The sequence below is a fragment of the Copadichromis virginalis genome, linkage group LG18 (genome assembly GCF_057382275.1).
Source record: "Copadichromis virginalis isolate Kocher_CV1m ecotype Utaka linkage group LG18, C_Virginalis_male_GT1.1, whole genome shotgun sequence".
Lineage (NCBI taxonomy): Eukaryota > Metazoa > Chordata > Actinopteri > Cichliformes > Cichlidae > Copadichromis > Copadichromis virginalis.
The window spans coordinates 5,145,874-5,171,902 of record NC_140635.1 but is presented as its reverse complement, the minus strand read 5'-3'; the positions used below and the strand labels follow the sequence as shown (position 1 = coordinate 5,171,902).

At 40.2% G+C, this 26,029-nt stretch overlaps 1 protein-coding gene across 1 annotated transcript; it reads right to left on the bottom strand.

The window, feature by feature from the left end:
* Positions 1-747: 747 nt before the first annotated feature.
* LOC146687055 (STARD3 N-terminal-like protein) lies at positions 748-23,055 on the bottom strand. Its single transcript, XM_085438005.1, has 9 exons — positions 22,898-23,055; positions 11,449-11,810; positions 4,530-4,607; positions 4,315-4,392; positions 3,927-3,980; positions 3,302-3,419; positions 2,658-2,753; positions 1,721-1,789; positions 748-1,640 (listed from the first exon to the last, which is right to left on the bottom strand). Exons 2-8 carry the CDS (start codon positions 11,662-11,664, stop codon positions 1,725-1,727), a joined length of 705 nt encoding a protein of 234 aa, XP_085294131.1. The 5' UTR covers positions 11,665-11,810; positions 22,898-23,055; the 3' UTR covers positions 748-1,640; positions 1,721-1,724.
* Positions 23,056-26,029: the final 2,974 nt, after the last annotated feature.

Here is a 26,029-nt window from a genome sequence, read left to right as displayed (position 1 = left end):
ACATACATTAAATTAAACAAAGGTTGAGCTGTATTTATGGGTGCAGCATGCTAGCAATGCTTGCTTAGCAACAAAAAACAAACTAAAATTTAACCTAATCTAAACCCAAACTGAGATAAAAATAAAACATTTCAAGACTTTGAACTTGGAAAACTAAACTAAAAATAGGGGGTAAATCTTTATTTTTAGCGATCTCTCTGCTGATTTTCATAAATGTTCCCTCTGACATTTGGCCTCCATATAACAATAATAATTTAAAAGCCTAAAAGTAACTGAAACTACTAAAAACTACACTGAAAGAAGAAAATTCACTCTGGAGACTAACTGACACTAAACTGACCTTAAAAAGTCAAAATGGAATAAAAAATAAAAACTAGAAAATTCAAAACTAATAACTCTAGTAAAAGGTCACCTCCATCTTTTATCTACAGTCCATGTATTCAGTAGCATGTCTTCTTTAAAAATAAGGGTTAATCTTTATTTAATTCAATAAATGTAATTAATATATTACACACAATTAAAATAAAAGTCCCCCATTCAGAGTCTGTTCACCTTAATTAAGACTAGTAATTAGGTTTAAGAAAAAATAGAGATGAAAAAGGAATATTTTTTTTAATAAACAGCTGACATTACCTGAAACTGATATTTTCACATTTTATTATTCATAAGGCTAATTTATGTCTAAGTTCTTATTCTGTTGATCTCTTTAAGGTCGACGTTTGACATAAACAATTAAACAAAACCACGTAACCTTTAACATTTTAATGATTCTGTTATACAGACGGGCTTTTCTTTAAAAAAGAAAAAAAAGAATAAACATCCACTGAGCTTGCAAAGCATGCATGAAGATATGTACATTTGCATTAGAACGTTTCCCCGCCCGTCACAGCAGCTTTCGAGAGCAGCGTCCCTTCTGTTCAGTGCACTAAACCCAAATCTCCGAGTGTACATGCTGCACGTTTATGGCTCGTTTTCTTTAACACACAATCCTTCACTCTCGTTTCAAAACAAACAATATCGTTCACATCTCTATATGTTACCTTAATATTCTTTCATGCACATTTTTAAGACATTGAAGTAATCATAAACATCTCTAAGAGTTTGACTTTCTCTTTCTGCTACAGTCTGGTCTGCAGGCTCAATACTGGCTGAACAATCCTTTCTGTGGCATCCATGAGCTTATTTTCCTTTGCAGTGACTCAACCGAAGCACAAGAAAATGATCACAGAATTATAAGTAAACATTATGCTGGATATAAGACATTAACACTCTGTTTTTAAATTGAAAGTGTAAATATATTTTTTTTAAGTTTTAAAATGAATGTAATGTTTTGAATTATGGATGGATACTGATAAGGATGTAATGATTTATTTCTGATAAATCTCTTGTAAGGTCTCGAGTTCCTTAAAGGTGGAGAAACAAAACTCATACAGTAACCAGAGTTCATGACACTGAAACTTTTAAGTGGCACTTTCCCGGTCGCGGTGTACGTGCAGAAGGCTGATATCAGAACGTGAGCTGCATTTGTGGATATGAACAAATACAAACTAAAATGGCTGAAGGTGTAAGGCAGAAGTTTTCCCCTCAGTAGCACAACGCTGGAGGACCCAAAAATCCCTCCATGTTCAGGATCGGAGATCCTGTGGAGAAAAAAAACAGCACATCAGACTAATACTGTGGATACGAATCCTGACTGACGTCTGTCTTTACGTATTCTTACCCTTTTAAGTCACTTGTGTAATGAGCCCTTTTTCAGGTTCGTGTTTATCATCCAGCTCCTCGTCAGAGTCTGAACACGAAAGGGAAATCGGTCAGCGTTTTTATAGAAACACCACAGAAAATGTAGGACGATAAAAGAACGGTGGAGCCAGGATTTTAACTGCCAACCTTCAGATTAGAAGACGACCCCTCTGAACCCGGACGGCTCAGGTATTCATGCCAACTAAATGTATTATCCTTAAAGACATTAATGGCATCTACAACTGCTTAATAGCAGATGATGCCCTTCGCTCTTATTTTGAAAATTCAGCCACTGATAACCAGCCTGACAATTCCCGTCTTGTCAGGTTTCATCATTTTTAAATTTTCTTGTTTATTGACCTGTGTGAAACAACTGAGGCGCGCTTGTCTTAATCGTCTGCAGGAGGCTGCAGGTTCAAAGCAGCTGCAGGAGGCTGGTGTGAGAATAAACCTTCACTTTTAATTCTTCACATTTTACAGAAACGGGAATTATTTTTGTATTTTGTGTTATCGACTGCAGCTCTGCTTCTGCTCTGGAGAGTGTCTGTGTCTGCAAAGGATGGGCCCACCCATTGTATGGAAGGCTCACTGCAGAGGCAGCTGAGTAATTGAATTATTTTCTAAGCAATAAGATGTCTGCAGATGAAAAAGCTCCTTTCACTGTGCAGTGAAGGAGCTACGCCACTCATTTCTGGGTGTGAAGTGCAAAGCTGGAAATCTAAAAACTCTAATAATAATAATAATAATAATAATGACAATAAAATGAACTGTATATCTTCATATTTTGTGTCTGTGCGCTCATTTAAATGGGAATGAAGAGTCAGAATCATCAGACTGAGCAGTCTGAAGGAGCGACAGCTGAAGCGAGCGTGTCGGGTGTGTTTGGGTTTGTCTGATGTCAGTGGGAGGAAACAGACCTGCCAAAGACTCTGGCGGAGAGTAGAACTGCCCATCAGATAAAGGACCTGGACCCAGGAGAGGAGCCCTACTTGTATCTATGATGGACTGATGTCCTGAAACACAGAAGGATGAAGGAAGCAGGAATAACTGCATCAGCAGGACATCAATGAGGTTAAAATAACATAACAGTGGTGAAATAACTTTCATTTATCAGGTGAGTAAAGATTTTGTTCATAGCATATAATTATTAATAATTACCTGAGAAATAGCAACAGGAAGCTGATGCATTACACTTTTTACTCTAACATTATAATAAATAATTATAATATTAACTTCTTATCCCATGATCATATATTTTAAATAAAACAACTGAATAAAATTACTCAGTATGTAGCTTTGAATGTTCACCAGCAGGTGGCAGTGTTTCACCAGAGCGCCTGCTGCTGTTCTTTATCGTTTTCTTGTTTCTTTTTCATTCTCCACTCAGAGGCTCTTGAGTCATAGTACTTGTTTTTTCACATTCTTTTGCTAACTTACAGGAAGGTTTTAAAAGGAGCCTGTAAGGTAAACGATCTGTTGACAGAGATCACAGCAGTGACAGCAGCAGTACTGCAACAGTAATGAAGGTGCCTTTTTTATTATTAGCTAAGTTGAGACTCACTGTTTTCGTCTTCGATCTCCTGAGGCAGGACCTTGAAGTCGAGCAGCCACGTTTCTATCCAGGCCAGAACGAAGGAGATGATGGGCAGCAGGTACCCAAAGGCCCCCTGACTCAGCAGCTACACAAGAAACACACACGTCCCAATATGAATACGTAATTCTACACAAAGCATACAAAATCTGACCATTTAAAATTTAGAAGTTGCAAAAACAAATATTTATTATTGTTAAGCAGCAGCAATTACAGGTTTTCCTGTACAGGGAGTTTGCTTCACTTCCTTAAATCCTCATACATGTTTGCATCGCCATCGAGGAATATGGAGCAAAGACTGCAGAAGAAAATTAACTCCAACAACAAACTGTCCTCTAAGAGGTTTTTGTGTGTGGACATTGACACCAATACTAAAATAAATAAAGATATTATTAGAAGTAAAAAACTAAAGTCAGTGCAACATTTTTGTTACAAATAATGAAAATATTAGATGTTGTCAGGTTTCTTAGATCAAAGCTTTAAGTACCACCCTGTTTTCTGAGGGGTGTGTGTGTGTGTGTGTGTGTGTGTGTGTGTGTGTGTGTGTGTGTGTGTGTGTGTGTACACACCCAGGAATTGTAAAGCTTCTTCTTACCTTCGACAAAATGACTTTAGCAATCAGGAAAGCACAGCTGACTGCAGTGGTGATCTGCACAAAGACAGAAAACATCAGAAATGCTCATGCTGTTATTTTTGCTAATATTTTAAACAGAACCACTTTTACCTGAAAACATCCTCATGTTAATGGTCTTTAACTCTCTAAATATACTGAATATAATGAAGTGAAATGGAAAATCACAGAATCACCCTGTAACAAACACTGATGCCCCCTGATGACATATTTAATGCACAGAAACAAGAATTAGTGCATCCTCCTGCCGGACACTTCACTGTGCACCCAACAATGTGAGCTCTTGCTGGGCAGCGCCCTCTGCTGGCGCAATTACAGAAACACTGTTGTGGCGTACAGCCTTAAAACCTACCGCGATGGCCCACCAGTGACGAAGCTTGCAGACAGCGTAGGCCAGGATGAGGACGGCAAACCTGAAAACTGCCAGCAGCTGAGGGAGGGGAGGAAGGTGAAGGTGGCACAGAAGGAGGAGGGAAACAAAAAGGAAGGAAAAAAATAGTGAAAAAACCCCCCACATAAAATAAACGATATAAAGTTGATCATTTAAAGCAAAAGAAAGAACCTTACAAAGATGTCGAAGAAGGAGGCGTGGTAGTCGTAGTGCAGGACTTCTTGTTCCAGCCGATTCTGAATGCCGCCGTTCACCTGACAAACACAAACAGCTCATCATGACAAATACTCTGAATGTTAAAGTTAACCCTGACACAACTGAGGCTAAAATGACCTGAGTGAGGCAGTTATATTCTTTGTTACTAGAGGAATATTTTATGTAAGTTTATGCCATCTAAAATAATAATCACAAGTTTTAATACAACACAAAAACATGAGAAGTTGTAAGATTCAAATAAACATTTGGGGTTAGGGCTGTGCGATGACCCAAATCTCATATCCTCATGTAAGACATTTCTCATCCTGATAACGATGTACATGACAAAAAAGGGCTTTTTATGTAAACTCTGTGAACCCGACTTGTGTGAAGTGTTTTCAGCTGGGTGTTGTGTTCCTGGAGCCGAGTGTTTTGACTGGTGCATGAAACTATATGTAACGGCCACCATGTTCTTTGTATTTATTACGTGCTGCGAGGAAAAGCCTGTTCTAACGTTTGAGTCTAAGGTTTATTTTGAGCACCTGACGGCTTTTTTGCTTCTCATCTGTAAACTCTGTCAACAACCTTTCACATGATTCTTGCGTAGGTGGTAGAAGAGGTTTGTCGTGTTTGAGTCTGTGGTGGGAACCGGTTTGCGGCATAATTTGCATAGTAGAGTTTTCTGGTGTGTGTCAGACTTTTCATAACCAAACCAAGTCCATGCTACAGGGGCCGGCCCTCATTAGGAATAAGGTCCTCGTTTTGTTTCGACTAGTCTTTCTGTTTGGAGCTACCTGGTTCTGCCTCATATTCACTGGCCATGCTGGTATTCTCTGCGCCCCGATGGAAAAACGTTGCTGTAAACAGCTTATTTTGGAAACCACGAAACAAACGATAGCGTACAATTTGAAACGATAGTTTTTTCATTTCGTCATCAATATATTTCGTCATATCGCACAGTGCTATCTTGGGTCATAAAGGACCTCGCTCGGTGACTTCCTCTTGATTTTATGCCTTAAACTGAGAGCTGGCTTGACAACATCAGCAGTGCATCAGTTCTCTAGAACCAACAGGAAATCTGAGGGCGTTGGTGCTATATTTAAAGTCTCACTTCAATAAAACAGCACTCATATCTGCATGTATTAAAAAAAGGACATGAAAAATGCAGCGGCACACAGTTTGCAGACCTCAGCTTCACCTTTGCTTTTGATGACCTCAACAGATTTTTACTTTCTGCTCCGCTTCCAAAAATGAAACGCAACTGCATCATTTTCACTCACTGAAACAATCCTGCTCTCATTTACAGCTTTCACCATTTTAGACTCTATTTGCAGATCTCCTTTGATGCCTTTTTTTTTTTTTTTTAAATAATGGGCTCTCCCTCGCTCAATAACACATTTTGCACAATGAGTCACCGCAAGATGCATGAAGTTAACCACAGGATGCAGAGGTTAAGCTTACAGATCTGCAGCACTCGCATCATTTCCTAAGCACAGCAGCTGAAAATCTTCCACCCCCACCGGCAATGGATGGAAATCATCCGTGAGGCAGAGGAGGACGAGATAGATCAAGAAGAGTAACTTACAGGAACCATAAATAAAGGAAATGTTATTCTTGTTTGAGAAATATCTGAAAGAAAGACAAAGAGTCTCACACTTCAAGTTTCTTATTTCATGTATAAATCCAGAACAGCTGCTCAAATTTCACCTAAAACTCGTGTTCCTGGTTTTGTTCTTCCTCGTCTTCCTCTCAGATTGTTTCCATCCATCGCTGGTGTTGGTACACTCTGATCTGAATTAGCTAACAATATGTATAACTGGAAAATCACTGTGCTGCAGTTGTGTCTGTGAATCTTTGCCGTGAACTGATGTTTCTGTGCATCACTCTGAGAAGCAGTGCAAGTCTGTCATTTTTGCAAAATTAAGAAACAGCAACATGAGGTTAGAAAGATAACGTTTAAAGATATTGTGGTTTTAAGCACTGATAAAATGGTTTAAATGTGTTTGTGAGGTTCTGCAAATATACTTCGAGTAAGGTTGTTTAGCAACTGTGAGAAGCTACAACTCAGACGAAGTCGTGAGTTTTAACATTAAATTCACACAAAAAAAGACTTTTGCTTCATTTACAGTTAAAGCTAAAAGCTGTCAGCATTAGCTTGTACAGACCTAACAGTGAATAATGTGCTGTCACCTAAACAACAAAATTCAAAACTGAGCTCAATCAAATGTGAAAAATTACCACAGAAATACTGCGTGGGTGAAAAATGAACTTCCTTTTGTTTCAAATGTCTCTGAAATGAATCTCTCTCACACAGTTTCAGATTAGCTCAGTGTGGCTAAGGTTAGCACTGCCAGAGTAAAGCAGCCGATAACCGTTTGACCCGAGAGATCCAAACCATGGAGTGTGGTTTTGCATCTCTCGGGTCAAACGGTTATCGGCTGCTTTACTCTGGCAATCTACTCACACAGCTGCTCTTTTTCTAGATCAAAGTGATAAAGAAATGCGATCTCTCAATCCCCGCTACAACATCTTAGACTCAACAGCTAAAAACCTTTGTATGTTGGTAAATATGAATTGAAATATGAAATAATTCACTTTACCGACTAAAGAGTGCAGCTAGTTGCACACAAAGCTGGGATCAAGATTTCCCTTCATTACTTCTTATACTGGTCTTCGTCACTGTGCTATAATTAATATTTCGATTTATATGAGATGATAATGTACATTTTTTATTATCATCCTAAATAGATGTTTGAAAAACTAGGTACATTAAATGAGACTGGAGGATTTCAGCTTTTTGTGTTAGAGGGCTGTGAACTCGACTCCCCTCTGTGATAAACACAGAAGCAAACTAAATGAAAGAGCAGGAACTTGGACTGAAAACACAAAGTACAGGTCTTGCTCGCTAGTTTACTCAGTTTCGTGATCAGCTGCAGTGGCATCATCGGTATGAGTGGAATGAATTGTTAGACAGAAAGTGCCACACTGTTGAAGTCAGTGGCTAAACTCAGCTCTGGAATTTAGCTCTCCAACAACAACACGATCTGCAACATATTCAGAAAGTCTGTATCCAGAGATTCTTTCTAGAACTTCTTTTACGGCGCTTGTACACAAAGAAGCTGCTCCTGACCATCAGAGGGAAGATTAATCAGAGGCCAGAGATTAATAATAACTAATGATTAAATGCAGAGTGGTGTATAAACACCATTGAATTCCAACTGCAGTGCTCTTATGTTGAAGGCTGATTTTTTAAATCAACAAACTGCCAGCAAAAATACAACATCGACATCCTGAGTTGTCTTTGGTTGGCTGGCAGCTCCAACTTAAATCCAGCCTACATACTAATGCACGCCTCATATTTGAGAAGAAACAATCAGGATAGAAAAATGATTGATTACCTAAATAATCCTGTGGTAACAGGATTATTTTGGAGTCCTATGATTTAATGACATAACTGCTTCATCAACATTAGGCAAGAAAAAAGAAGCATATACTTACTATAATAATGTGTCAGTTATTGCACAACCAAGACGTCTCAGATGTGGTTTGTATAAAATAAGTTAGTATTGTAATTATGAGCATAATACTGGTATTAACATGGAGCTATTCTCCTTATTTTCTGCTACATAGAGATTTTTTGTTGTTACTGACCATTTCTGTTATTTTAGTTTGAAACATTATTAAATCAAAAACACTGTTAAAAACAAAAGATTCATATAAAACCCCCTCAACGTGATCAAATGCAGCAAAAGATTTTAATTTGCACCCATTAGTAATGCTGACAGACCTATACTTAGCCTATACTTAGCAGGGTGCGTCACCTTCATCAGTGTCCAAATGTGTTTTTGAGGCAGAAATTGCAAAAAAATGTATCTTTTCATAGCAAAGGTATTAAAGGCAGTAAAGGTATGAACCCTGTCTGAATGTTGGGGTTTTCTCTCCAATACTGTTGGGTCTTTATCTCATAATTATAAAGCACCTTGAGGCCACTTTACTAATGATATATAAAAAAAACTGAACTGAATTAACACTCAGCACTTCTCCTCCAACTAGTCCCACAGCAGCTAGTCAAAACAGAGTAACGTGTTCAGTGCTACAGCTGAGAGGAAGGAAGGAAACTTCTTCACAAAAAAATAAAAAAGTCATCAAACTGTTGAGTAAAAACTGCTCAGGATTAAAGTCATGGATGATGAAACGTTCTCCATTTTGAAAGTGAGCAGGTTTGCAGTGCATTTGCAGGGTGTTCTTCCAGTTACACAAAAGAGAACAAGTCCGTCTCTCGTGGACAGTTATTTTAGTGGCCGAGGTCAAATGGAGCATTCTGGGAATGTGTGCCGCAGTCAAATCACTTCCTCAATCAGCTGCATGACCTCGATCCACTCGTCCAGCATGCAGGCTGTCCTGCTTCTGCTCGACCTTGACACAATTCAGTTCTCCAACTGTAAAAGTTGTTTCTCGGTGCACAACTGCAGGCATTTTACAGTTCCAGAGCGATAAAACACAGTAACCTATCATGACCGAGGACGACTGACAATAATGTAACTGCTTCCTCACGATTAATGGTTAACAGACCTGTTTTTAACAAGTCAGATAAGATAAAATAGTAAAACATGTAAACAGGCAAACTGAGCAGAAACCATATTAAAATATGTGCACAAGATTAAAAAACTTTTTTTTTCTGTAGTTCATAAACTCTGTTTGTTTGTGGTATCTAAATGCACCCTTACAGGAATGTGTTTGATAATTCTGCTGACTTTATCCATCTCTTATCGTGATGGCATTTTAGTAACATTTTTTACTAAATGTTCCTTCTGGCTTTTTTCAGATGTGACATTTACAGAAAAAGCAACAACGCTGAGCAACATCTTCAAAAAGGAGAGCGACAGAGTCCACTCGGCTTAATTAATGATTGCTGTCATCTAAGAAGATAAACGTGTTCAGAATAAATTAAAACTCTCAGTCAAACAGTTCAGAGTCCTGGAGGACACAAACACTGCTCCAACATGCTGGACGCTTCAATACTGCAGCACGAGCCTGTAAACTCTCCATTAGTTTAAATCAGCAGACCCTGAGATCACGGTTCAAAGCAGAAAAAACAAAGATCAGCACCCTGCACATACTGCAGCATTTCAGTAACTAAAAACCAGAAAAGTTCCTGCAAGAGCTCCTCCTAAACTGCCACCATGATAAAAGAATAGAAACAAACATATGTTTTTGTTTTTATCTGGATGGGTTAACAACACTGCCGTTTTGTTAAAGACAAGAAGTTCTTTCCTTTTAAAACAAAGCATGGATGTAATTTGATAAAGTTAGTTAGCTTTCTAACACTCATCCAGATGTTAGTGGTGGGGCAGTGCTGAGAAAGCACAAATATTTTGGTTTGGTTAAAATATCCTGTAGCATTAATCTTATTGCATATTTTTTTATAGTCCATTTAAATAACTGTGGAGGAGGACAGTCTGGTGCAATCTGGCCGCTGCGTTGTATGACAGCGCACAGATCTAATCAGGTATATCAACGGGTATACCTTTTTAATCCATCTTAAAGGACGTTGCCATCTGCGACTGATTTACTTATGGACAATCCTGTGGCTCTTATTTTGAAAGTTCAGTGTCTATCTGCTCTACCTTTATTCTGTCATCACTACCAGCCGGCTCTCTGGTTATGATGCTATTCTGGGAGTTCTGTAGTTGCTTCTCCAGAGAGTCTCTCATCCAGCTGTCTGACTCCACCTAACTGGACTGAAGCCCTCAACAGAGGCCATCTGCAGAACCTGCACCATGTCAAGAACTGGCTTCTGTACCTCTATATGAAGCTCACCAAGAGCAGAACGAGGATAGCTGCCGCAAACTGATGTGTAAGACGGTGGATTTGGAGCTCAACTGGATGAGAGACTCACTGAAAAAGCAGCTGGTTTTATTACTCAATGATTTGTTGTTACAAAGATAAAAATTGTGAACAGGAAGAAGTAATGGTATTACTTCTCCCTTGTCACAAGAAGTCACCACAGCAGGTAGATGCCTTTCCTGAACCAAACCCAATGGGATAAGCGTCTCCTTCTGGGATCTTTCACCTGGTAGGCGAACCACTGTAAACCACGATACCAACTAAACCACTTGATAGTTTAGTTAAGAAAAGTCTGTACAGATAAGGAACGTGCATTCTTCACCAGCTTTAAACCTTTGTTCACATGTAATGCTATATTCCACACTTTGCTATCAGTTGTGTACAAATCGGTGGCTACTCATGAGTTCCTCTGAACTTTCATACAACTGAGCTCAACAAACAATAACTGTCAGTCAGCAGAGGAAACTCATTTTTCCTCCAAAGTGATTTAGTGCATCAGAAATCTACGGTGTGTTTATTTTTGTTATTCAGTTCAGTTGTGCGTCAAGCTGACTGCTGTTAATCGTACCGATCAGGCACAAAAGTAAAAGCAGATAGGAATGATACTGTCAATCCGAAAGTCCACCACAAGCTGAAAGAAACAACTCTAAATGCTGTAAAAGAACAATAAATGTTTTTCCACAAAAAAGCAAAACCAAAGGCTCTGAGCCTGGCCTTTTAACGGCTTCACCTACTTTGGAGTTTTTTAAAAACTTCAATACTAGCGTTTTATCTTTCCTGACTTTGTTTAACTTTACTTTTAAATAACCCTTTAATCTCTGGGAAATAATAAAATCATCTTCAGTTTTAGTTTTTTCTTGAGCAAAATACATAGAAGACAGCAGATGCATCCAATAAATTTCTCCCGAGTAGGCTGACTCAGTCAAAAAGGCTCACTGTCTGGTGATACATCTTAATCTCGTGTGGTTTTACATTGCTGTAAAAACTTTATTACTACAGATATCTAATAAAAAAACAAAACTGCTGTCACAGCCACTACAAACACAGACTTACATTGAGTTCTATGATCCAGAGCATGGTGACGAACAAGAGGTCAAAGGTGACAAAGAGGCAGAAAGTCCTCCTCACATCCGAGATGCATTTCTTCTCTCCGTTGTCGTACGCCTCCAATCTCACAGAAACGGCCGGGGAGTTGACAGACCCCATGCCTGTTCTGACAGGGATCTGTGAGTAGCTACCGCTGCTGCTGCCTCCACGTCGGCCTTCCATCGCTGGCCACCCCACCTGGGCAGGGCTGGCCCCACCTACTGGTCAATTTTAGGAAAGAGTCAGAGGTGGAAGATCATTGGAGCTGGAAGCGAGGCTGGTGTTGGTGATGTGGAGTCACTGTGTGGAGGTTAAAAGCATCACTGCATCTGTAGAAAAGAAGATGAAGAAGGTAAAGAAATGGCAATCTCCTCTCAGGGAGTAAACCTCAGCGATTTTCTAAAGCATCTAAGTCTTTGTAGACATAATAAAAATTCTGACAATCGTCTGCTTTTTTTGAACAACATAGTAAAGCAGAATAAGCTCCATCAGGCTGTGGATTTACATTGTTGAGTTAGATTTTATAACGATTTGTTCATAATACAAAGCTTTTAGAGATCTTTGGGCTTTGCAGTGCTAAGAGTGTTTATGTTTCTGGTTTCTGAGAGCAGAGCTAAAAACAAAACAAACAAAAAAAAAAACAAGCACAACACAAAACCACCAAAATCTAATTCAAACCACTAATCATGCACAAAACCAACCATATATGTGCAAAGTTGTTGATGCTCTCTGTATGGTTGCCACTCAAACTCCTCACCATATCTCAAAGACTGAACCCTTCAGGAGAAACTCATTTCTGCTGCTTGCGTCTGTGATTTCTTCACTACTCAACGTTTCTGAGATCTGGAATGCAGATCGACTAGTAAATCAAAACGTTCACCTTCTGGCTCAGTTCTCCTGTCACCACCACAGTCTAGTGCAACACCTGAGGTGTCGGATGTCAACTTCAAATTGCTCTTTCTCTTATAACTGAGCTTAAATTGGACTTTTCTACTAAAAAAACCCTGTAAAAATCACTGTCACATGACCCAGAAAAAGATTTCAGTTATCATCTAACTTCAATGACTTTTGGACCTCATACCATTAAACACTGTTTACACTGTCTTTGTTTTAAGGAACTGAAACCAGTTGTGCTTTTGCTTTAACTGTCAGCTGCTCTGATACACAGAAAGAAAAAGGCAGGATGGAAACGTGATTTGTACAGTCTGGTCCCAGCAGGTTTTCTCTGGTGATGTGGTTTCACAGTCTTGTGACTTTCATGTTTTACATGAATTAGTCTTTTTGGTTCACAAAATGCATCTATTTTAGGGCTTTAGTCAGGTTTAAATGACTGTTAATTACCTGAAAAATAAATCTGTTAAAAGAACCATTCAGTCACTTTGTAATGGGACGTATCTTCAGCACAATCGTATGTGCTGTGCACCTGAAACTAATATCGTTCACCATTTGGCGCTTCCTTCTCACATGCCAGAGAGCTATTACAGTTACACCGCAGATGGTGTCTAAAACAATTTAACCCTCAACTTCCTCGCAGTTGCATCATTACATTATTTCAGCATTTGCAGTTATTCCAACTGTTTTATTAATCCTTAACATACTTTTCATTTACTTGTTCAACTTTACAAACTTTACCCAGTATTTTCCACATAAATCAGCTAGCACCAACATTAAAACCCAATTACATTTGCCACGCTGCAATGGATCCTGGTTTTTATGTGGATGTTGTTTTCACACAGACTGCCCTACTTAAACATTATTACAGCCAAATTACACCTCCCATATGGCAATGGCACTCCCTGACGGCTGCAGCTTCCCTTGGAAGTCTAATGCGTCAGACCGGAGCTTAATTACTCAGGAACAACAACAACAAAAAAAGATAAATCCACATATATATCCACATATATATTAGCGTCTGAGTTGCAAGGGCCAGCAGTCAAAGCAATTTTAAATTACATTTTATTTAAACATATGGGATCCCAGCACCACCCTCTCCCCAGCCACCTACTCCACCTCTTCCAAAGTGAAGGTGTGGTATCAGGGTGCTCAGCCCCGCCGTGAGATGTAATGTCTCCAGCACGTCCTGGGTCTGCACCAGCTTACAAAACAAAGAAACAGATTAGAGCTGGGGACCTGTCGCTGTTCTAAATGTCTTTGAGTGGTTACAATTTCCACTGCTTCAAATCTGTTAACTAACAAGTTTTCATTTAAAAATGTGTATGAGACTCCAACGTATTTACAAGTAGTAACCTCCAGGTCTGAAAAATTAATCCAGAATGGAAGTGCAAACAACTAACAGGAGCAGTTCCTCTGAAAGACACCAAGGCTGGTGCCAATTCCCGCAGTTAGAGCAACAAATACTGAGGCAGCAGTTTGAACAGGCTTGCCAAAGCTGGACACAGCAGAAGATTGAAAAGATGTTGCTGGTCTGATGACTGCTGTGACATTCAAATGGTAGGGTTAGAATTTGGTGTAAACGACATAAAAGAATGAACATCTTGCCTTGTATTAACATTTCAAGTTGCTCATAGCGGTGTGAGAGTGTGGAGAATATTTTCTAGGCATACTTTGAGCCAATTAGTACCAGCTTAGCATTGTTTAACCACCACAGCCCAGCTAATGCCGACCATGTCTATCACTTTATAACCACACTGTACCCATCTTTTGATGGCTGCTTCCAGCTCAAATCATCTCAAACTGGTTTCTTGAACATGAAGATGAGTTCACTGTACTCCACTAGAGCATCTTTGGGATGAGGTGGAACGGCAGATTCAAGTCAACAATTAATGAACATGACGCAGTTCTGTCAGCAACAGGGGTCATACCTGCTATAAACAAGGTGTACCTAACAAAGTGACCAGTAATTGCATATATGCTGTTATGATGGATGTTTATAATAAATATTAACTGAGAGAGAAAAGATACACCAAAGCTACTCTAGGGTAATAACAAAACGAGGGAAATTAACAAACTACATCTAACTGTTTTGGATTCAGAACAAATATTTTCAGCCTTTTATGAGGATTAAAATTTAATTATGGATTTATTTTGGCAGCTTGAACTAGTTAAAGAAGATGCTGCCTATCCTGACATTTACATGAAAAGTCAAAACTACTATTTAAGCACAATGACGACAGACTCCAGGCAGACAATCCTGTAAAACATGGAAATATGAAGCATCTCTGATGGCTCAACACAGTAAGAAGAAGGGATGGAAATGATGTATAACTAGGGTGAGTTATAACAATGACAAACCCTGGTTTACTCCTAAACTCAAAAAGCTGTGGCTGGAAAAGAGAAAGGCGTTCAGAAGCGGAGACAGGGACTGCTACAGAGAGGCCAAGTACAGGTTCACTAAGGAAGTGGACATTGCTAAACATCAGCACTCTGAGAAGATGCAGCAGCAGATCTCAGAGAATGACTCGGCCTCTGTGTGGAAAGGTTTTAGGAATATCACCAACTACAAGCCTAAAACCCCCCACTCCACTGATGACTTGCTCTTGGCCAACACCCTTAACGACTTTTACTGCCGTTTTGACGAGCCATCAGGCAGCCTTCACACCTACAACGGCCCCAACAATAGAGGCACTTTGGACACTCATTCCCCCACCTCTCCCCCCTCCATAGAGCCATCACCACCTTCAAACTGTTCACCTACAACACCCCCCTCCTCACCCCACACAAAAGAGGATTTCACACCACCTCCTCCCACCACAACTCTTCATATTCATGAAGCAGATGTGAGGAAGCAGTTTAAGAGTCTGAATGCTCGAAAAGCTCCCGGCCCAGACGGTGTGTCTCCTGCCACCCTCAGACACTGTGCAAACGAGCTGGCCCCAGTGTTTTCTGGCATTTTCAACTCCTCACTGCAGGCACGTCATGTGCCTGCCTGCTTCAAGTCCTCCACCATAATCCCTGTCCCCAAGAAACCTAGGATCACTGGACTAAATGACTACAGACCCGTGGCTCTGACATCTGTGGTCATGAAGTCATTTGAGCGCCTAGTTCTCTCCCATCTCAAGACCCTCACGGCCCCCCTCCTGGACCCCCTGCAGTTTGCATACAGAGCCAACAGGTCTGTAGATGACGCCATCAACATGGCCCTACACTTCATCCTGCAGCATCTGGACTCCCCAGGAACCTACGCCAGGATCCTGTTTGTGGACTTCAGCTCTGCCTTCAACACCATCCTTCCAGACCATCTCCGAGGCAAGCTTTCCCAGATGAATGTGCCTGATCCCATCTGCCGGTGGATCACTGACTTCCTGACGGACAGGAAGCAGCATGTGAGGCTGGGAAAGAATGTCTCGGACTCCCGGACCATCAGCACCGGCTCCCCTCAGGGCTGTGTTCTTTCTCCTCTGCTCTTCTCCCTGTACACCAACTGCTGCACCTCCACCCACCAGTCTGTCAAGCTAATCAAGTTTGCAGATGACACCACCGTTATCGGACTCATCTCGGACGGGGATGAGTCTGCCTACAGGAGGGAGGTTGAACGTCTGGTGTCCTGGTGCAGCCACAACAACCTGGTGCTAAATGCCCAGAAGACAGTGGAGATTATTGTGGACTTCAGGAAGCACACAGCTCCACTCCCCCCCATCATCCTGACTGACACCCCCATCACCTCTGTGGACTCGTTCCGCTTCCTGGGTACCACCATCACCCAGGACCTGAAGTGGGAGCCCACCATCACTTCCGTCATTAAGAAAGCCCAGCAGAGGATGTACTTCCTGAGGCAGCTGAAGAAATTCAACCTGCCAACACGGACGATGATGCAATTCTACACTGCAATCATCGAGTCCATCCTCACCTCCTCCATCACCGTGTGGTACGCTGGAGCCACTATCAGGGACAAACAGAGACTGCAGCGTGTTGTGCGCTCTGCTGAGAAGGTGATTGGCTGCAGACTCCCATCTTTGCAGGACCTGTACACCTCCAGGACACTGCGGCGTGCAGCTCGGATCTCAGCTGACCCTTCTCACCCTGGACACAGTCTGTTTGACCTGCTCCCCTCAGGCAGGAGGCTCCGGTCCATTCGCACCAGAACCTCTCGCCATAAGAACAGTTTCTTCCCCTCTGCTGTCGGACACATGAACAATAACCGTATGACTGTTCCCACCACTAACACATGACCCTACGCTGTGTTCACTGCATCATTCCATGTTTGGCACTGATCACCACCTGCACTCATGTATATATCATGTATATATCTATCCACTTAGCACTTTTAATTCTTATTCTTATTTTTATATTTTTATGACAGTATGTTTGCACTGAAGCACCGCAGCAATTTCCTAATGTTGTAAACCTGCTCAACATTTGGCAATAAAACCCTTTCTGATTCTGATTCTGATTGAATACTGGAATCAGGGGCGGAGCGTGGGGGTGGCTTACTGGGCTTAAGCCCAGGTTGTTTTGTCAGAAGCCCGGGGTCTTTTGGAGTGTAATTTTTTCATAGTTAGATGCCTGGCTGACAACTGTATAAAACAAAAAGTACACACAATATTCAAAGCACATAGTGCTCACTGTGGGAATTTACGACTGTGCGTGAATCCCCCCTGATATTGGTATGATCCGAGCTCAGACACTAAACGACTGAGCGAGAGGGCGGGGCAGCTGCTGCCTGTGTGCGCTGTTGGAGAAACGGAGCCAGCCATACTAAGGAGAGCTTAAGTTTGACCAGGTACCAAAGCAAATCATTCGTACTGTACAAATAATGTAAATATGACGGTGAATCACGAAAGATTGATATCAAACTGATCACTTGACCAATATTACGTTACTTGCTCTTCAAGTGAATCAACAAATGGCGAAATGAAAAGCCGAACAAATGCTATTTTTTAGAGTCTTAGCTTACGTGTGTTTATTTCATATTTTCAGTTCTTACCCTCCCCGACTAAATCGGTTTCAGTTATGTACTGAAATATAAGAATGGACATTAGAGGCTTCTTTCAAAGAAAAAACTCAGGTAAATGTTATCTTATATATTATGCTTTGTATGTTGTTCAGTATATTTCTATACAAAACAAGAGGGATTTCAATACACAGCATTATATCCACAGTTTAAACCAGATATTTACATACACTTTATGGAAAATACAAGAACATTTTTTTACTGTACAACATCAATTTAGAGTAAACTTGTTTGGGATAAATATTGAAACATCTTTTGAATTAGTTAAATGTCAGAATAAAGAGAGACAGAGCTGTCTATTTTTATCACTTTCATCAAATTTAGGAGTACATGTACACTAAGTTTATTGTTAATTAATAAGAAAACTCCAGACGATTCCATTCTGAGCTGAAGAAGCTTCTGATAGGTTAGTAGAGTCCATGTGAGTAAACTGGTGGCACAGCTGTGGATGCATATAAGGCAAAACACAGAGCCTGTTTCTGTGACATGGGAACATCAAGAGATGTCAACCAAAACACCAGGAACAGAACTGTGGAGCTCCATAAGTGTGGCTCAAGTTTGAATACAATTTGGTGCCATTTAAAATTAAGAAATACAGATAGTTTCTCTCTTTACTCTTAAAGTTAACAAATATGTTTTTATATTTATCAATCTAAAAAAATAAACATTTAGTCTGATTTGATGTTACAATTTAAAAGTGTTTTTATCTGAAGAGTTTGTAAATATCTGGTTTCAACTGTATATTTGATGATTGTCAGCACAGAGAGGGAGAGAGAGGTGAATGAGGACAGAACAGAGATGAACAAGAGCAGGTGAGACACATGTGTTAGTCAAATGGTTGTTTACCAAAAGTATCACCGTATCACAGGTCCTCATGTATCTCGTACCTAGTGTTTCTTTTTAGGTTTGTTATTTTTCAAATTCTATATTAAGTTATGCAGGCTTGTTTGCACAACAAGGCTAAATAGTGGACTTTGGTAGAATTAAAAAATAAGTGTAGTGCAGGTCTATGATGATTTTTAGTGCTACTATCATCTAGTTCTGATTCTGGTTCTGTCTTGGTTAAGTCCTCAGTAGTCCTGATTTTGAACTGTTGTAGTCCTGTTTTAATTCTGGATCAGTTCTGGGTCTGGTTGAATTGGGGTTTAGTCCCTGTGTCTTGATACAGCCCCGACTTTGTTCTGCCTTGCTGCTTAATTTTAAAAAAACTAGTTTAAGGTGTCCTGTATATGTGATATATTTTTTTCTTATATGAAGTCATTCTTTTTTTAACAAAACTCAAAACAGAGCCTATTAATCTTTCAGTCATTTCTAAAATAATAATCCCACATGCATACTACCCTTTAGGTCTAAGCCCCGGGTGTTTCAAATATCTGGCTCCGCCTCTGACTGGAATCAGTGTTTTAAGCTGTGATGTAATAAACTAGTGCTGGGAAAATGAAAAAGAAAGAAGACAAATGTTTCCCTTTTGTGTTTTCCCGATTATGTGTCCGATATTTAAAAAACAAAAACTATCTATCATGTACAAACTCTTAACAGGAATAAACCTGAAACCAATTGTTCTGCTGGGGAAGTTTCGTAAGTGGTACGAAGTTTAAAAAACAACATTCACCTGAGGGAGGCCCCCAGGAGCTCAGGTCTGACTGGTTTCAGTGACCAGAAACTGGAATGTACGGTGAGCAAACTGTGTTAAAATGCAGTGACTGATAAAAGACGGATGAGCACCATCACCATCACAATTAGTTGATCAATATTCTCAATAATATAACAAAAGGCTTTCTTACAGACTGTATTATAATACAAATACAAACCACACATGGATTATTGCATGGTCCTGAAGCCAGCAGCGCCCTTGGTCATGAGATTGGTTTTAAATGTTTGCTGTATTATTGTTTTTAAATCATTGGAGTATACAGATTTTAAAAGTGTTTTATGATTACAATAGTTCGTAAAGTAGCAGAAGTATTCACACATCACAGTGACGGAGGTTAAAGGTTAATTATCAACCTTCTGTGGAGGAAATAAGGTGCTTGTTGTGCATTACGTTCAACATTTTCCTAATGTACCTTCAAACAGCTAATACCGCTTGAGCATTCCTGTCTGTGCCTAATGTCGAGTCATAGTCATGTAGTTTCTCTTTTCAAGTTCTTCTTGATGAAAATCACACTTTAACCTTTGACTTTCATAAATGATGTGACAGACTTAACACCATGTTAAGTCTATTTGGCAAATTCTGATCAATTATGAAGGATTATCCAGAATATTCTGACCGGCTACCTTTGATAACGCAGAAACAGAACTCTTGAGTTGTGGTATCAGGGTGCTCAGCCCACAGATATTGAACTTCACATACCCCATCTGCCTCCATTTGGGACTGCAATGGCCTTAAAAACCCTACACATATCTTCCCTACTTAAGTGCAGCCTTTTTTCTAATGGAATTACAATATCGGCATCTGGTCTCTGACTTCTCATCAATTGTGTGGGCGTCCTTTAGAGGACATTTCATCGGAATAAAGGCAAATACGGTGGTGCCTTTATCTGCAGAAATATGTGGCCTGTAGCCAGTGGGTGGGGCACCACATGCTCGCTCTCACTGTTAGATTGGATAGAAAAGTCTGCAGCAGGACAAGCGAATATTAATGACGTTTCTGAGTGTTTCGATTCCATCAAGAACAAAAACAAATCTTAGCTAACCAACACTCACTGGGTTTTAGTGGATTACTATATTTCACAGAAATATTACAGAAACAGTTTCTTTGGTACAATAATCCAGCTGTGCAGAAATCAGGGAGTCGGGAAGAAGCAGCTCATTAAATTCTGTGCTTGTTTAAGACTGAAGCACATATTATATCATCATAATACCAGAGCTGAACTGGATGACTCATTCCTCATTAAATTACTTCAGATGTTATTTAAAAAATATATATATTTTATGGAAGTAAAGCTGCTTGTGCTGCCACCTAAACCAATCATAACGTGGCCTCAAATGTTAAAGTAACCTTATGAGCAGAATCTGATATAAGAGACTATCAGTTATGGAGACAAAGATAAAGGCAAAAAAAACCTGTATTAAATTAAATAAGCAAACTGATATGAATGAACCTTACATTTAGATAATACAAATCATCAGCAAGAATAATCAAAAACAAGCAAAAACAAATAATAAAACAAATCTCAGCTAACGTGGAAGCTACACTGCAAGGTGGTCTGTTTAATAAATAAAATGTGACAGGTCACATACAGGACCATTAACATCTCTGTAAACAGAACTCAGCTCCCACAAAGCTCCAAATGAAGAAAAACTGCATCTGCATGCAGAGAACTGTTTGTGGAGACATCCAGCATATCGACGCACAGTGAGTGAATGATGAAGAACAAACCATAACGAGGGGCAGGGCTACTACACTGCATTGTGTCCATCAGGTAAAAAAAGAAAAGAAATCTGTTGGCTAATCTACACCATATCAATAACAGCTTCCTTAAGGTTTTAAAATGCACTGCAGCTGCATTTTAAAACATATCTACAAGCACTCTAAACTTAGCAGTGCACATATGTTTCATGTTTACACTCAACAGAGAGACACATCGTTGATTAGATCATCCTCATATTTCCTCAGATAAAAATTACGCTTCCTTGCAGCCTGTTGAAAGATATTATACTACTGTGGTTCCTTGATGAACTTTTGACCGGTTTGTGTTCTCAGATTATCAAATCACCATCAGCATCATCCCAATCATCTCTGGAGCAGGTTAGCTAAACTAAAGTACCCAGTGTTTTGATTTTTTTTGGGGGGGGGGGGGGTGTCACTGGGACTTGTCCACTTGTAATGCCAAAGAAACACACAGGTATGAGTACAGAGGTACTATGAAGGTTCTTACTGGAGTATATCACCATAGTGACTTAAACTGTAGAGCAAACCTGCTTCAGAGCAGGTTGTGTTTGAGATTACGGATCAACAAGTATGAAATCACCACTTAGCTACCAATCAGTTCTCTGGAAAACTGCTTTACAACAAGTACCTGAAAGATCCCTTTGGACTGCTGTGCCATGGATAGTGGGAGGATCTTTCCATTGATGAGCATCAGTAGTCTAATCAGTTTACATTCTTAAATTCAACTTCATTCTTTGACTTTTCCCATTTGTCTGCAGAACAATTTCACAACATTTTGAATTCCTCTATAAACATTAATCTCGTTTTTTCTTTTGTCTGCAACGCTTGTCCCTAGCATGTCCTCGTCCATGAAAGCCTTTAATCTTATCTGAGCAATTCCTCTTGGTCTCCTGTATCACTGCTCATCATTCAACATGCTTTTCCCAGTATATCCACGGCCATTTTTGTATTTATGCTTGTATTTTCTCCCAGACTGGTAAACATCAACAGAGCTCAGCAAAAGAACTTTTAGTTCCTATTTGAACTTTATTAATACAAGTGTTTAACCTTTTCATGTTTATAGTTTTATCTTTCTTTGTAAAGTCAGCTGTTCTGCTGCTCTCTATGTGATTGGTCAGATGCCCCCAACACCACCCCTTTCATGTAAACAGGCTAGTAGCTAAAATGGGAAACCCTGGTTTACCTTATAGAGTTGATAACTAGCGTCATGTGATCACTTAGTCTGATTGACAATGTTGGGATAAGTTAATCAAGATAACAGAAAGATTTCTTGAGTATGATGAACAATGAATTTAACTCCTAAATGTGACTTCCTAACACAGAATGTGATGACGTCATACGCTTTGTACTTTGATGTGTGGTGATTGGAAGTGTCTGTGTGGTGCAGCCTGGACAGACCAGACCAGCTGCACCACACAGACACTTCAAACCTCACCCGAGGACAAAAAGCACAAGAACAACAACAAAAAAAGAAAGAAAACAAACCTTAGAAACATGCAGGGTTACAGGAGAAGCCAGCCGTGCAGAGTCTGAATTTAACTCCTATTTATGACTTCCTACCAAAGAATGATGATGGGAGAATTTCGATTTATTTATTAACAGATTTATTACGCATTAGTTTTATGGGTCTGTTCCACTTAAGGTCAGATTGGTGTCTATGAACCAAAATGAGTTTCACACCAATGATCTAAACTCATGTCTTGCTCTCAAGGCCTGATTTTATTTTAGTAGTGGGTCTAAAATGAGGAACCACGAGTCCAGATTCTGCTGCTACTTTGACCGTCACAGGGAGTCACCTGCGCCTGTTTGGCAACTTAAAATTCCCGATCAGAGACCGAAAGCGTACCGCAAACACCTGCCTAAAGAGGAGGAAATGAGACCAACAAAACCCGCAGCAACACGGCGCCGGGGTATTTAGCACAAATATATGCCATTAAACCAGAAAAATAACAAAATGAACGAGGTGAAATAAAACGAAACAAACACTCACGGTACATCTGCACGAAGCCATAGCAAACCCGAGCGGTTCCTTTGAAAGCTAGCTAGCCATTTTGTTAGCTTAAATTCGTTTACTAAAACCCGGTTTTTAAATTCGACCTCCTACAACTTACCTCTAAAACTCGCTGTTTCGGGTGTTGTTGTTTTTTAATATGCTGTCATCCAGATGACTTCAGCGGGGAGAGATCAACCCCAGTAGAGCGGACAGCTCATCTGTTTCCTCCTTGTCTGGTCGGACAGGATGGAGTAGCTGCATTAAAATAAACTCCCGCGAAGGACTCTGGGAGATGTAGTATGCAGCTGGACCAACAGCTGAGCGCGGACAGAGTGGTCCCCCTGGCGGCTGTTACTGCATAACTACACACAAAGTGCTTTCCATATCAAAATAATTACAGTTTTCTTGGTTATTATCATAATTATAATTTAGTTTTAAGCTTTTTTTTCCAGTTCAGTTCATTTGCAGAGAGACTTTGCTTTTCAGTTTAGTTCCTATTTGAAAATGTTCCGTATTTGTTTAGTTTTATTTATTCACGTTATCAAATGCAATGACTTAATTTAGCTTTTCGGTTTCTATTTATTTATTAATGTAAAAAATGTTCAGTTTTATTCGCTTTTTAATACTCTTAGTGTTATTATTATTTATTATTTTATTTATTTATTTATTTTTACAGATTTTAACTACGCACAGGTCTATATTAAAGTCCACTTAAACAACATGCTACAGAGTCATCCACAGACAATATTTAAACATCTCTATAATCCAAGCCCTTGTTTAAGTAAGTCTAGTTGTTGGCCTGTACTGTATAAATCCAGAAGCTTCTCGTTCTGTCTTTTGTTGTTTATTTAAATGGTAAATGGCCTGTATTTATATAGCGTTTTACTAGTCCCTAAGGACCCCAAAGCGCTTTACATATCCAGTCATCCACACACTGGTGATGGCAGCTACATTGTAGCCACAGCCACCCTGGGGCGCACTGACAGAGGCGAGGCTGCCGGACACTGGCGCCACCGGGCCCTCTGACCACCACCAGTAGGCAACGGGTGAAGTGTCTTGCCCAAGGACACAACGACCGAGACTGTCCGAGCCGGGGCTTGAACCGGCAACCTTCCGATTACAAGGCGAACGCCCAACTCTTGAGCCATCGCCCAAAACTCTGTGTCTCTCTCTCCCCAGTCTCAGTCATGTCTCTGTGTTCTGTCTTCCTGATCTGTTCCTATGTTCTTCTCTTTGTGTTTTGTGTTTTGTCTCCCCAGTCTGTCACGTGTTTCAGTGTTTGTTGTGTTTGTGCTACTTCCTGTTTCATTTTGACTGTACCTCATCTCATGTGCATTGTGTTCAGTTTTGCTTGCTGCTGTGTTCCCAGGTGTCTCCACTTCCCTAATTACCCCTCATCCCTCTGTCCTTTGTCAGAGTGTCTGTTCTCCTGCGTCTCCAAGTTCCTAGTGGTCTATCCCGTTTAGGTTTTCCTGCTTAGTTCCTTGTTTCCGTTTGGTTTTCTTATTTTTGTTCTGTTTTGTCAATCAGCCTTAACAAATGCCTCTCCTTCAGTTAACTCATTTCAGTCACCACACGTCTGCATTTGGGTCTTCTCTCTGCCAGACAGACATAGATTTAACAATGTCTGTGAAGCTGGATTTAGGAAATGAGTGCTTAAAGTTTTTAGAACATGTTTATGTTAGCTAACTAATGACAGAACTGAGAGCTCACTGGAAAACAAGAAGATTTATAAAGATTGTTATCAGAGCATATCAGCTAACAGATGGGTTTTCCAAATCAGTGCAGCTAGCAAAACAATGTAGAACCACTTACTGCTCAAGAGACGCAGACTGAAAGTGGACACTATAGCCTTAATTTCTTAACATAAAAGTCCAGAACATCTTTATTGCAGCCAGGGACAAAAGTAACCCCTTAGACTGCTTTTTAGTTTTAGTTCCCGTTTTCCACTATCCTTTTTTTAAAACATTTCTTCTGCAGCCGCTATCAGGCTGCTATCAGTCTCTCCCAGAGGTGGTAAAAGTACAGACATTCTGTACTTAAGTAGAAGTACAAATACTACTTTTAAAAAATAAAAGTTTAAATACTGATTCAACTTCTCTATTCAAGTAGAAGTAAAAAAAAATACAGGCTCCGAAATGTACTTAAAGTAAGAAAGTGAAAAATAGTCCTTTGCAGGATGTTTCAGAAAGATTCTGGGTGGGCAGATCAGCAAATCTGATTTTCCCTTCAAACAGCTATACACAGGATGATTTCTTTAGATGACTCATCATTTAAAATACTTCAGTGCTTACAGTTAATGCAGACTCAGGCATGGAAAGGCTGGTGAAACGCGATCACTTTCAGTCGGTTAATCGCTGCATTTATGTTCGCAGAATTGAAACGTTCTCCAGAGAAGTATTTTGAAACACCTGGATCCTTTTCGGAGTAGCTGTTTATAGATTCAAACATGTCTCAGAGAAAACAACCCTGCAGATTTCTGAGGTAAGTTTTCTTTCTTTTTTCTGTAGGTCACTAACAGAAAAAAGACCCACACAGGTTCACCTCACAAATATATAATTGTTTATATGTAGGTAATGTCCTCAAGTTCTTGATAACCACTTTTTCCTCTCTCCCTCTTTTTTTCTCGTCTGCTGTTGTGTGTGTTTGTGTTTATTGTGTTGTCTCTTTCAAACAGCTGCCGGTCCTCACCTCAGCAGTGCAGCCGTCTCCTGTAACCCTGAATGGTTCTAACCTACTTTTTCTTTCTTGTTTCTGATGTTGTGGTAGTTTTTGTCCTCAGATGAGGTTTGAAGTGTCTGTGTTGTGCAGCTGGTCTGGTCTGTCTCTAGACAGCTCAGGCTGCACCCACCAGTAAATGGTGGAGGCTCACAAGGACATAGTCAACACACACAAGTTTCTGGCTTTCTGAACTCCTCTGCACGAGGGTTTCTTCGACGAGGGGAGGGCAGTGAGGCACAGCCCCCCGTCCCCCGTGGCCCTGCTATGCCCGCCATCCTAGGGAGACCCTCTGCAGAGGACCTGAGAGAGCCAGGAACTTGTGAGTTGTGTACATCCACTCAGGCATCATTCATACTTGCTCTGTAGGCAGTTCCTGTCAGAAGGAAAAGGCAGAGCAGGAGCGCCGGGGGGTGGAAGACGGTGCCTCAGTGCCTCTCTCCTTCTGACATTGTGAAAAAACCCCAACAAATTTATAATTGTTTATATGTAGGTAATGTCCTCAAGTTCTTGATAACCACTTTTCCTCTCT

What these genes read in the sequence shown, in the direction of transcription:
- LOC146687055 (XM_085438005.1), bottom strand. Translation starts at nt 11,664, where the DNA reads ATGGAAGGCCGACGTGGAGGCAGCAGCAGCGGTAGCTACTCACAGATC. An exon ending in GTCACTGGTGGGCCATCGCG is followed by an intron (nt 3,981 to 4,314) that starts GTAGGTTTTAAG and finishes GTCTTTGTGCAG; the next exon opens with ATCACCACTGCAGTCAGCTG. An exon ending in CTAAAGTCATTTTGTCGAAG is followed by an intron (nt 3,420 to 3,926) that starts GTAAGAAGAAGC and finishes TTTCTTGTGTAG; the next exon opens with CTGCTGAGTCAGGGGGCCTT.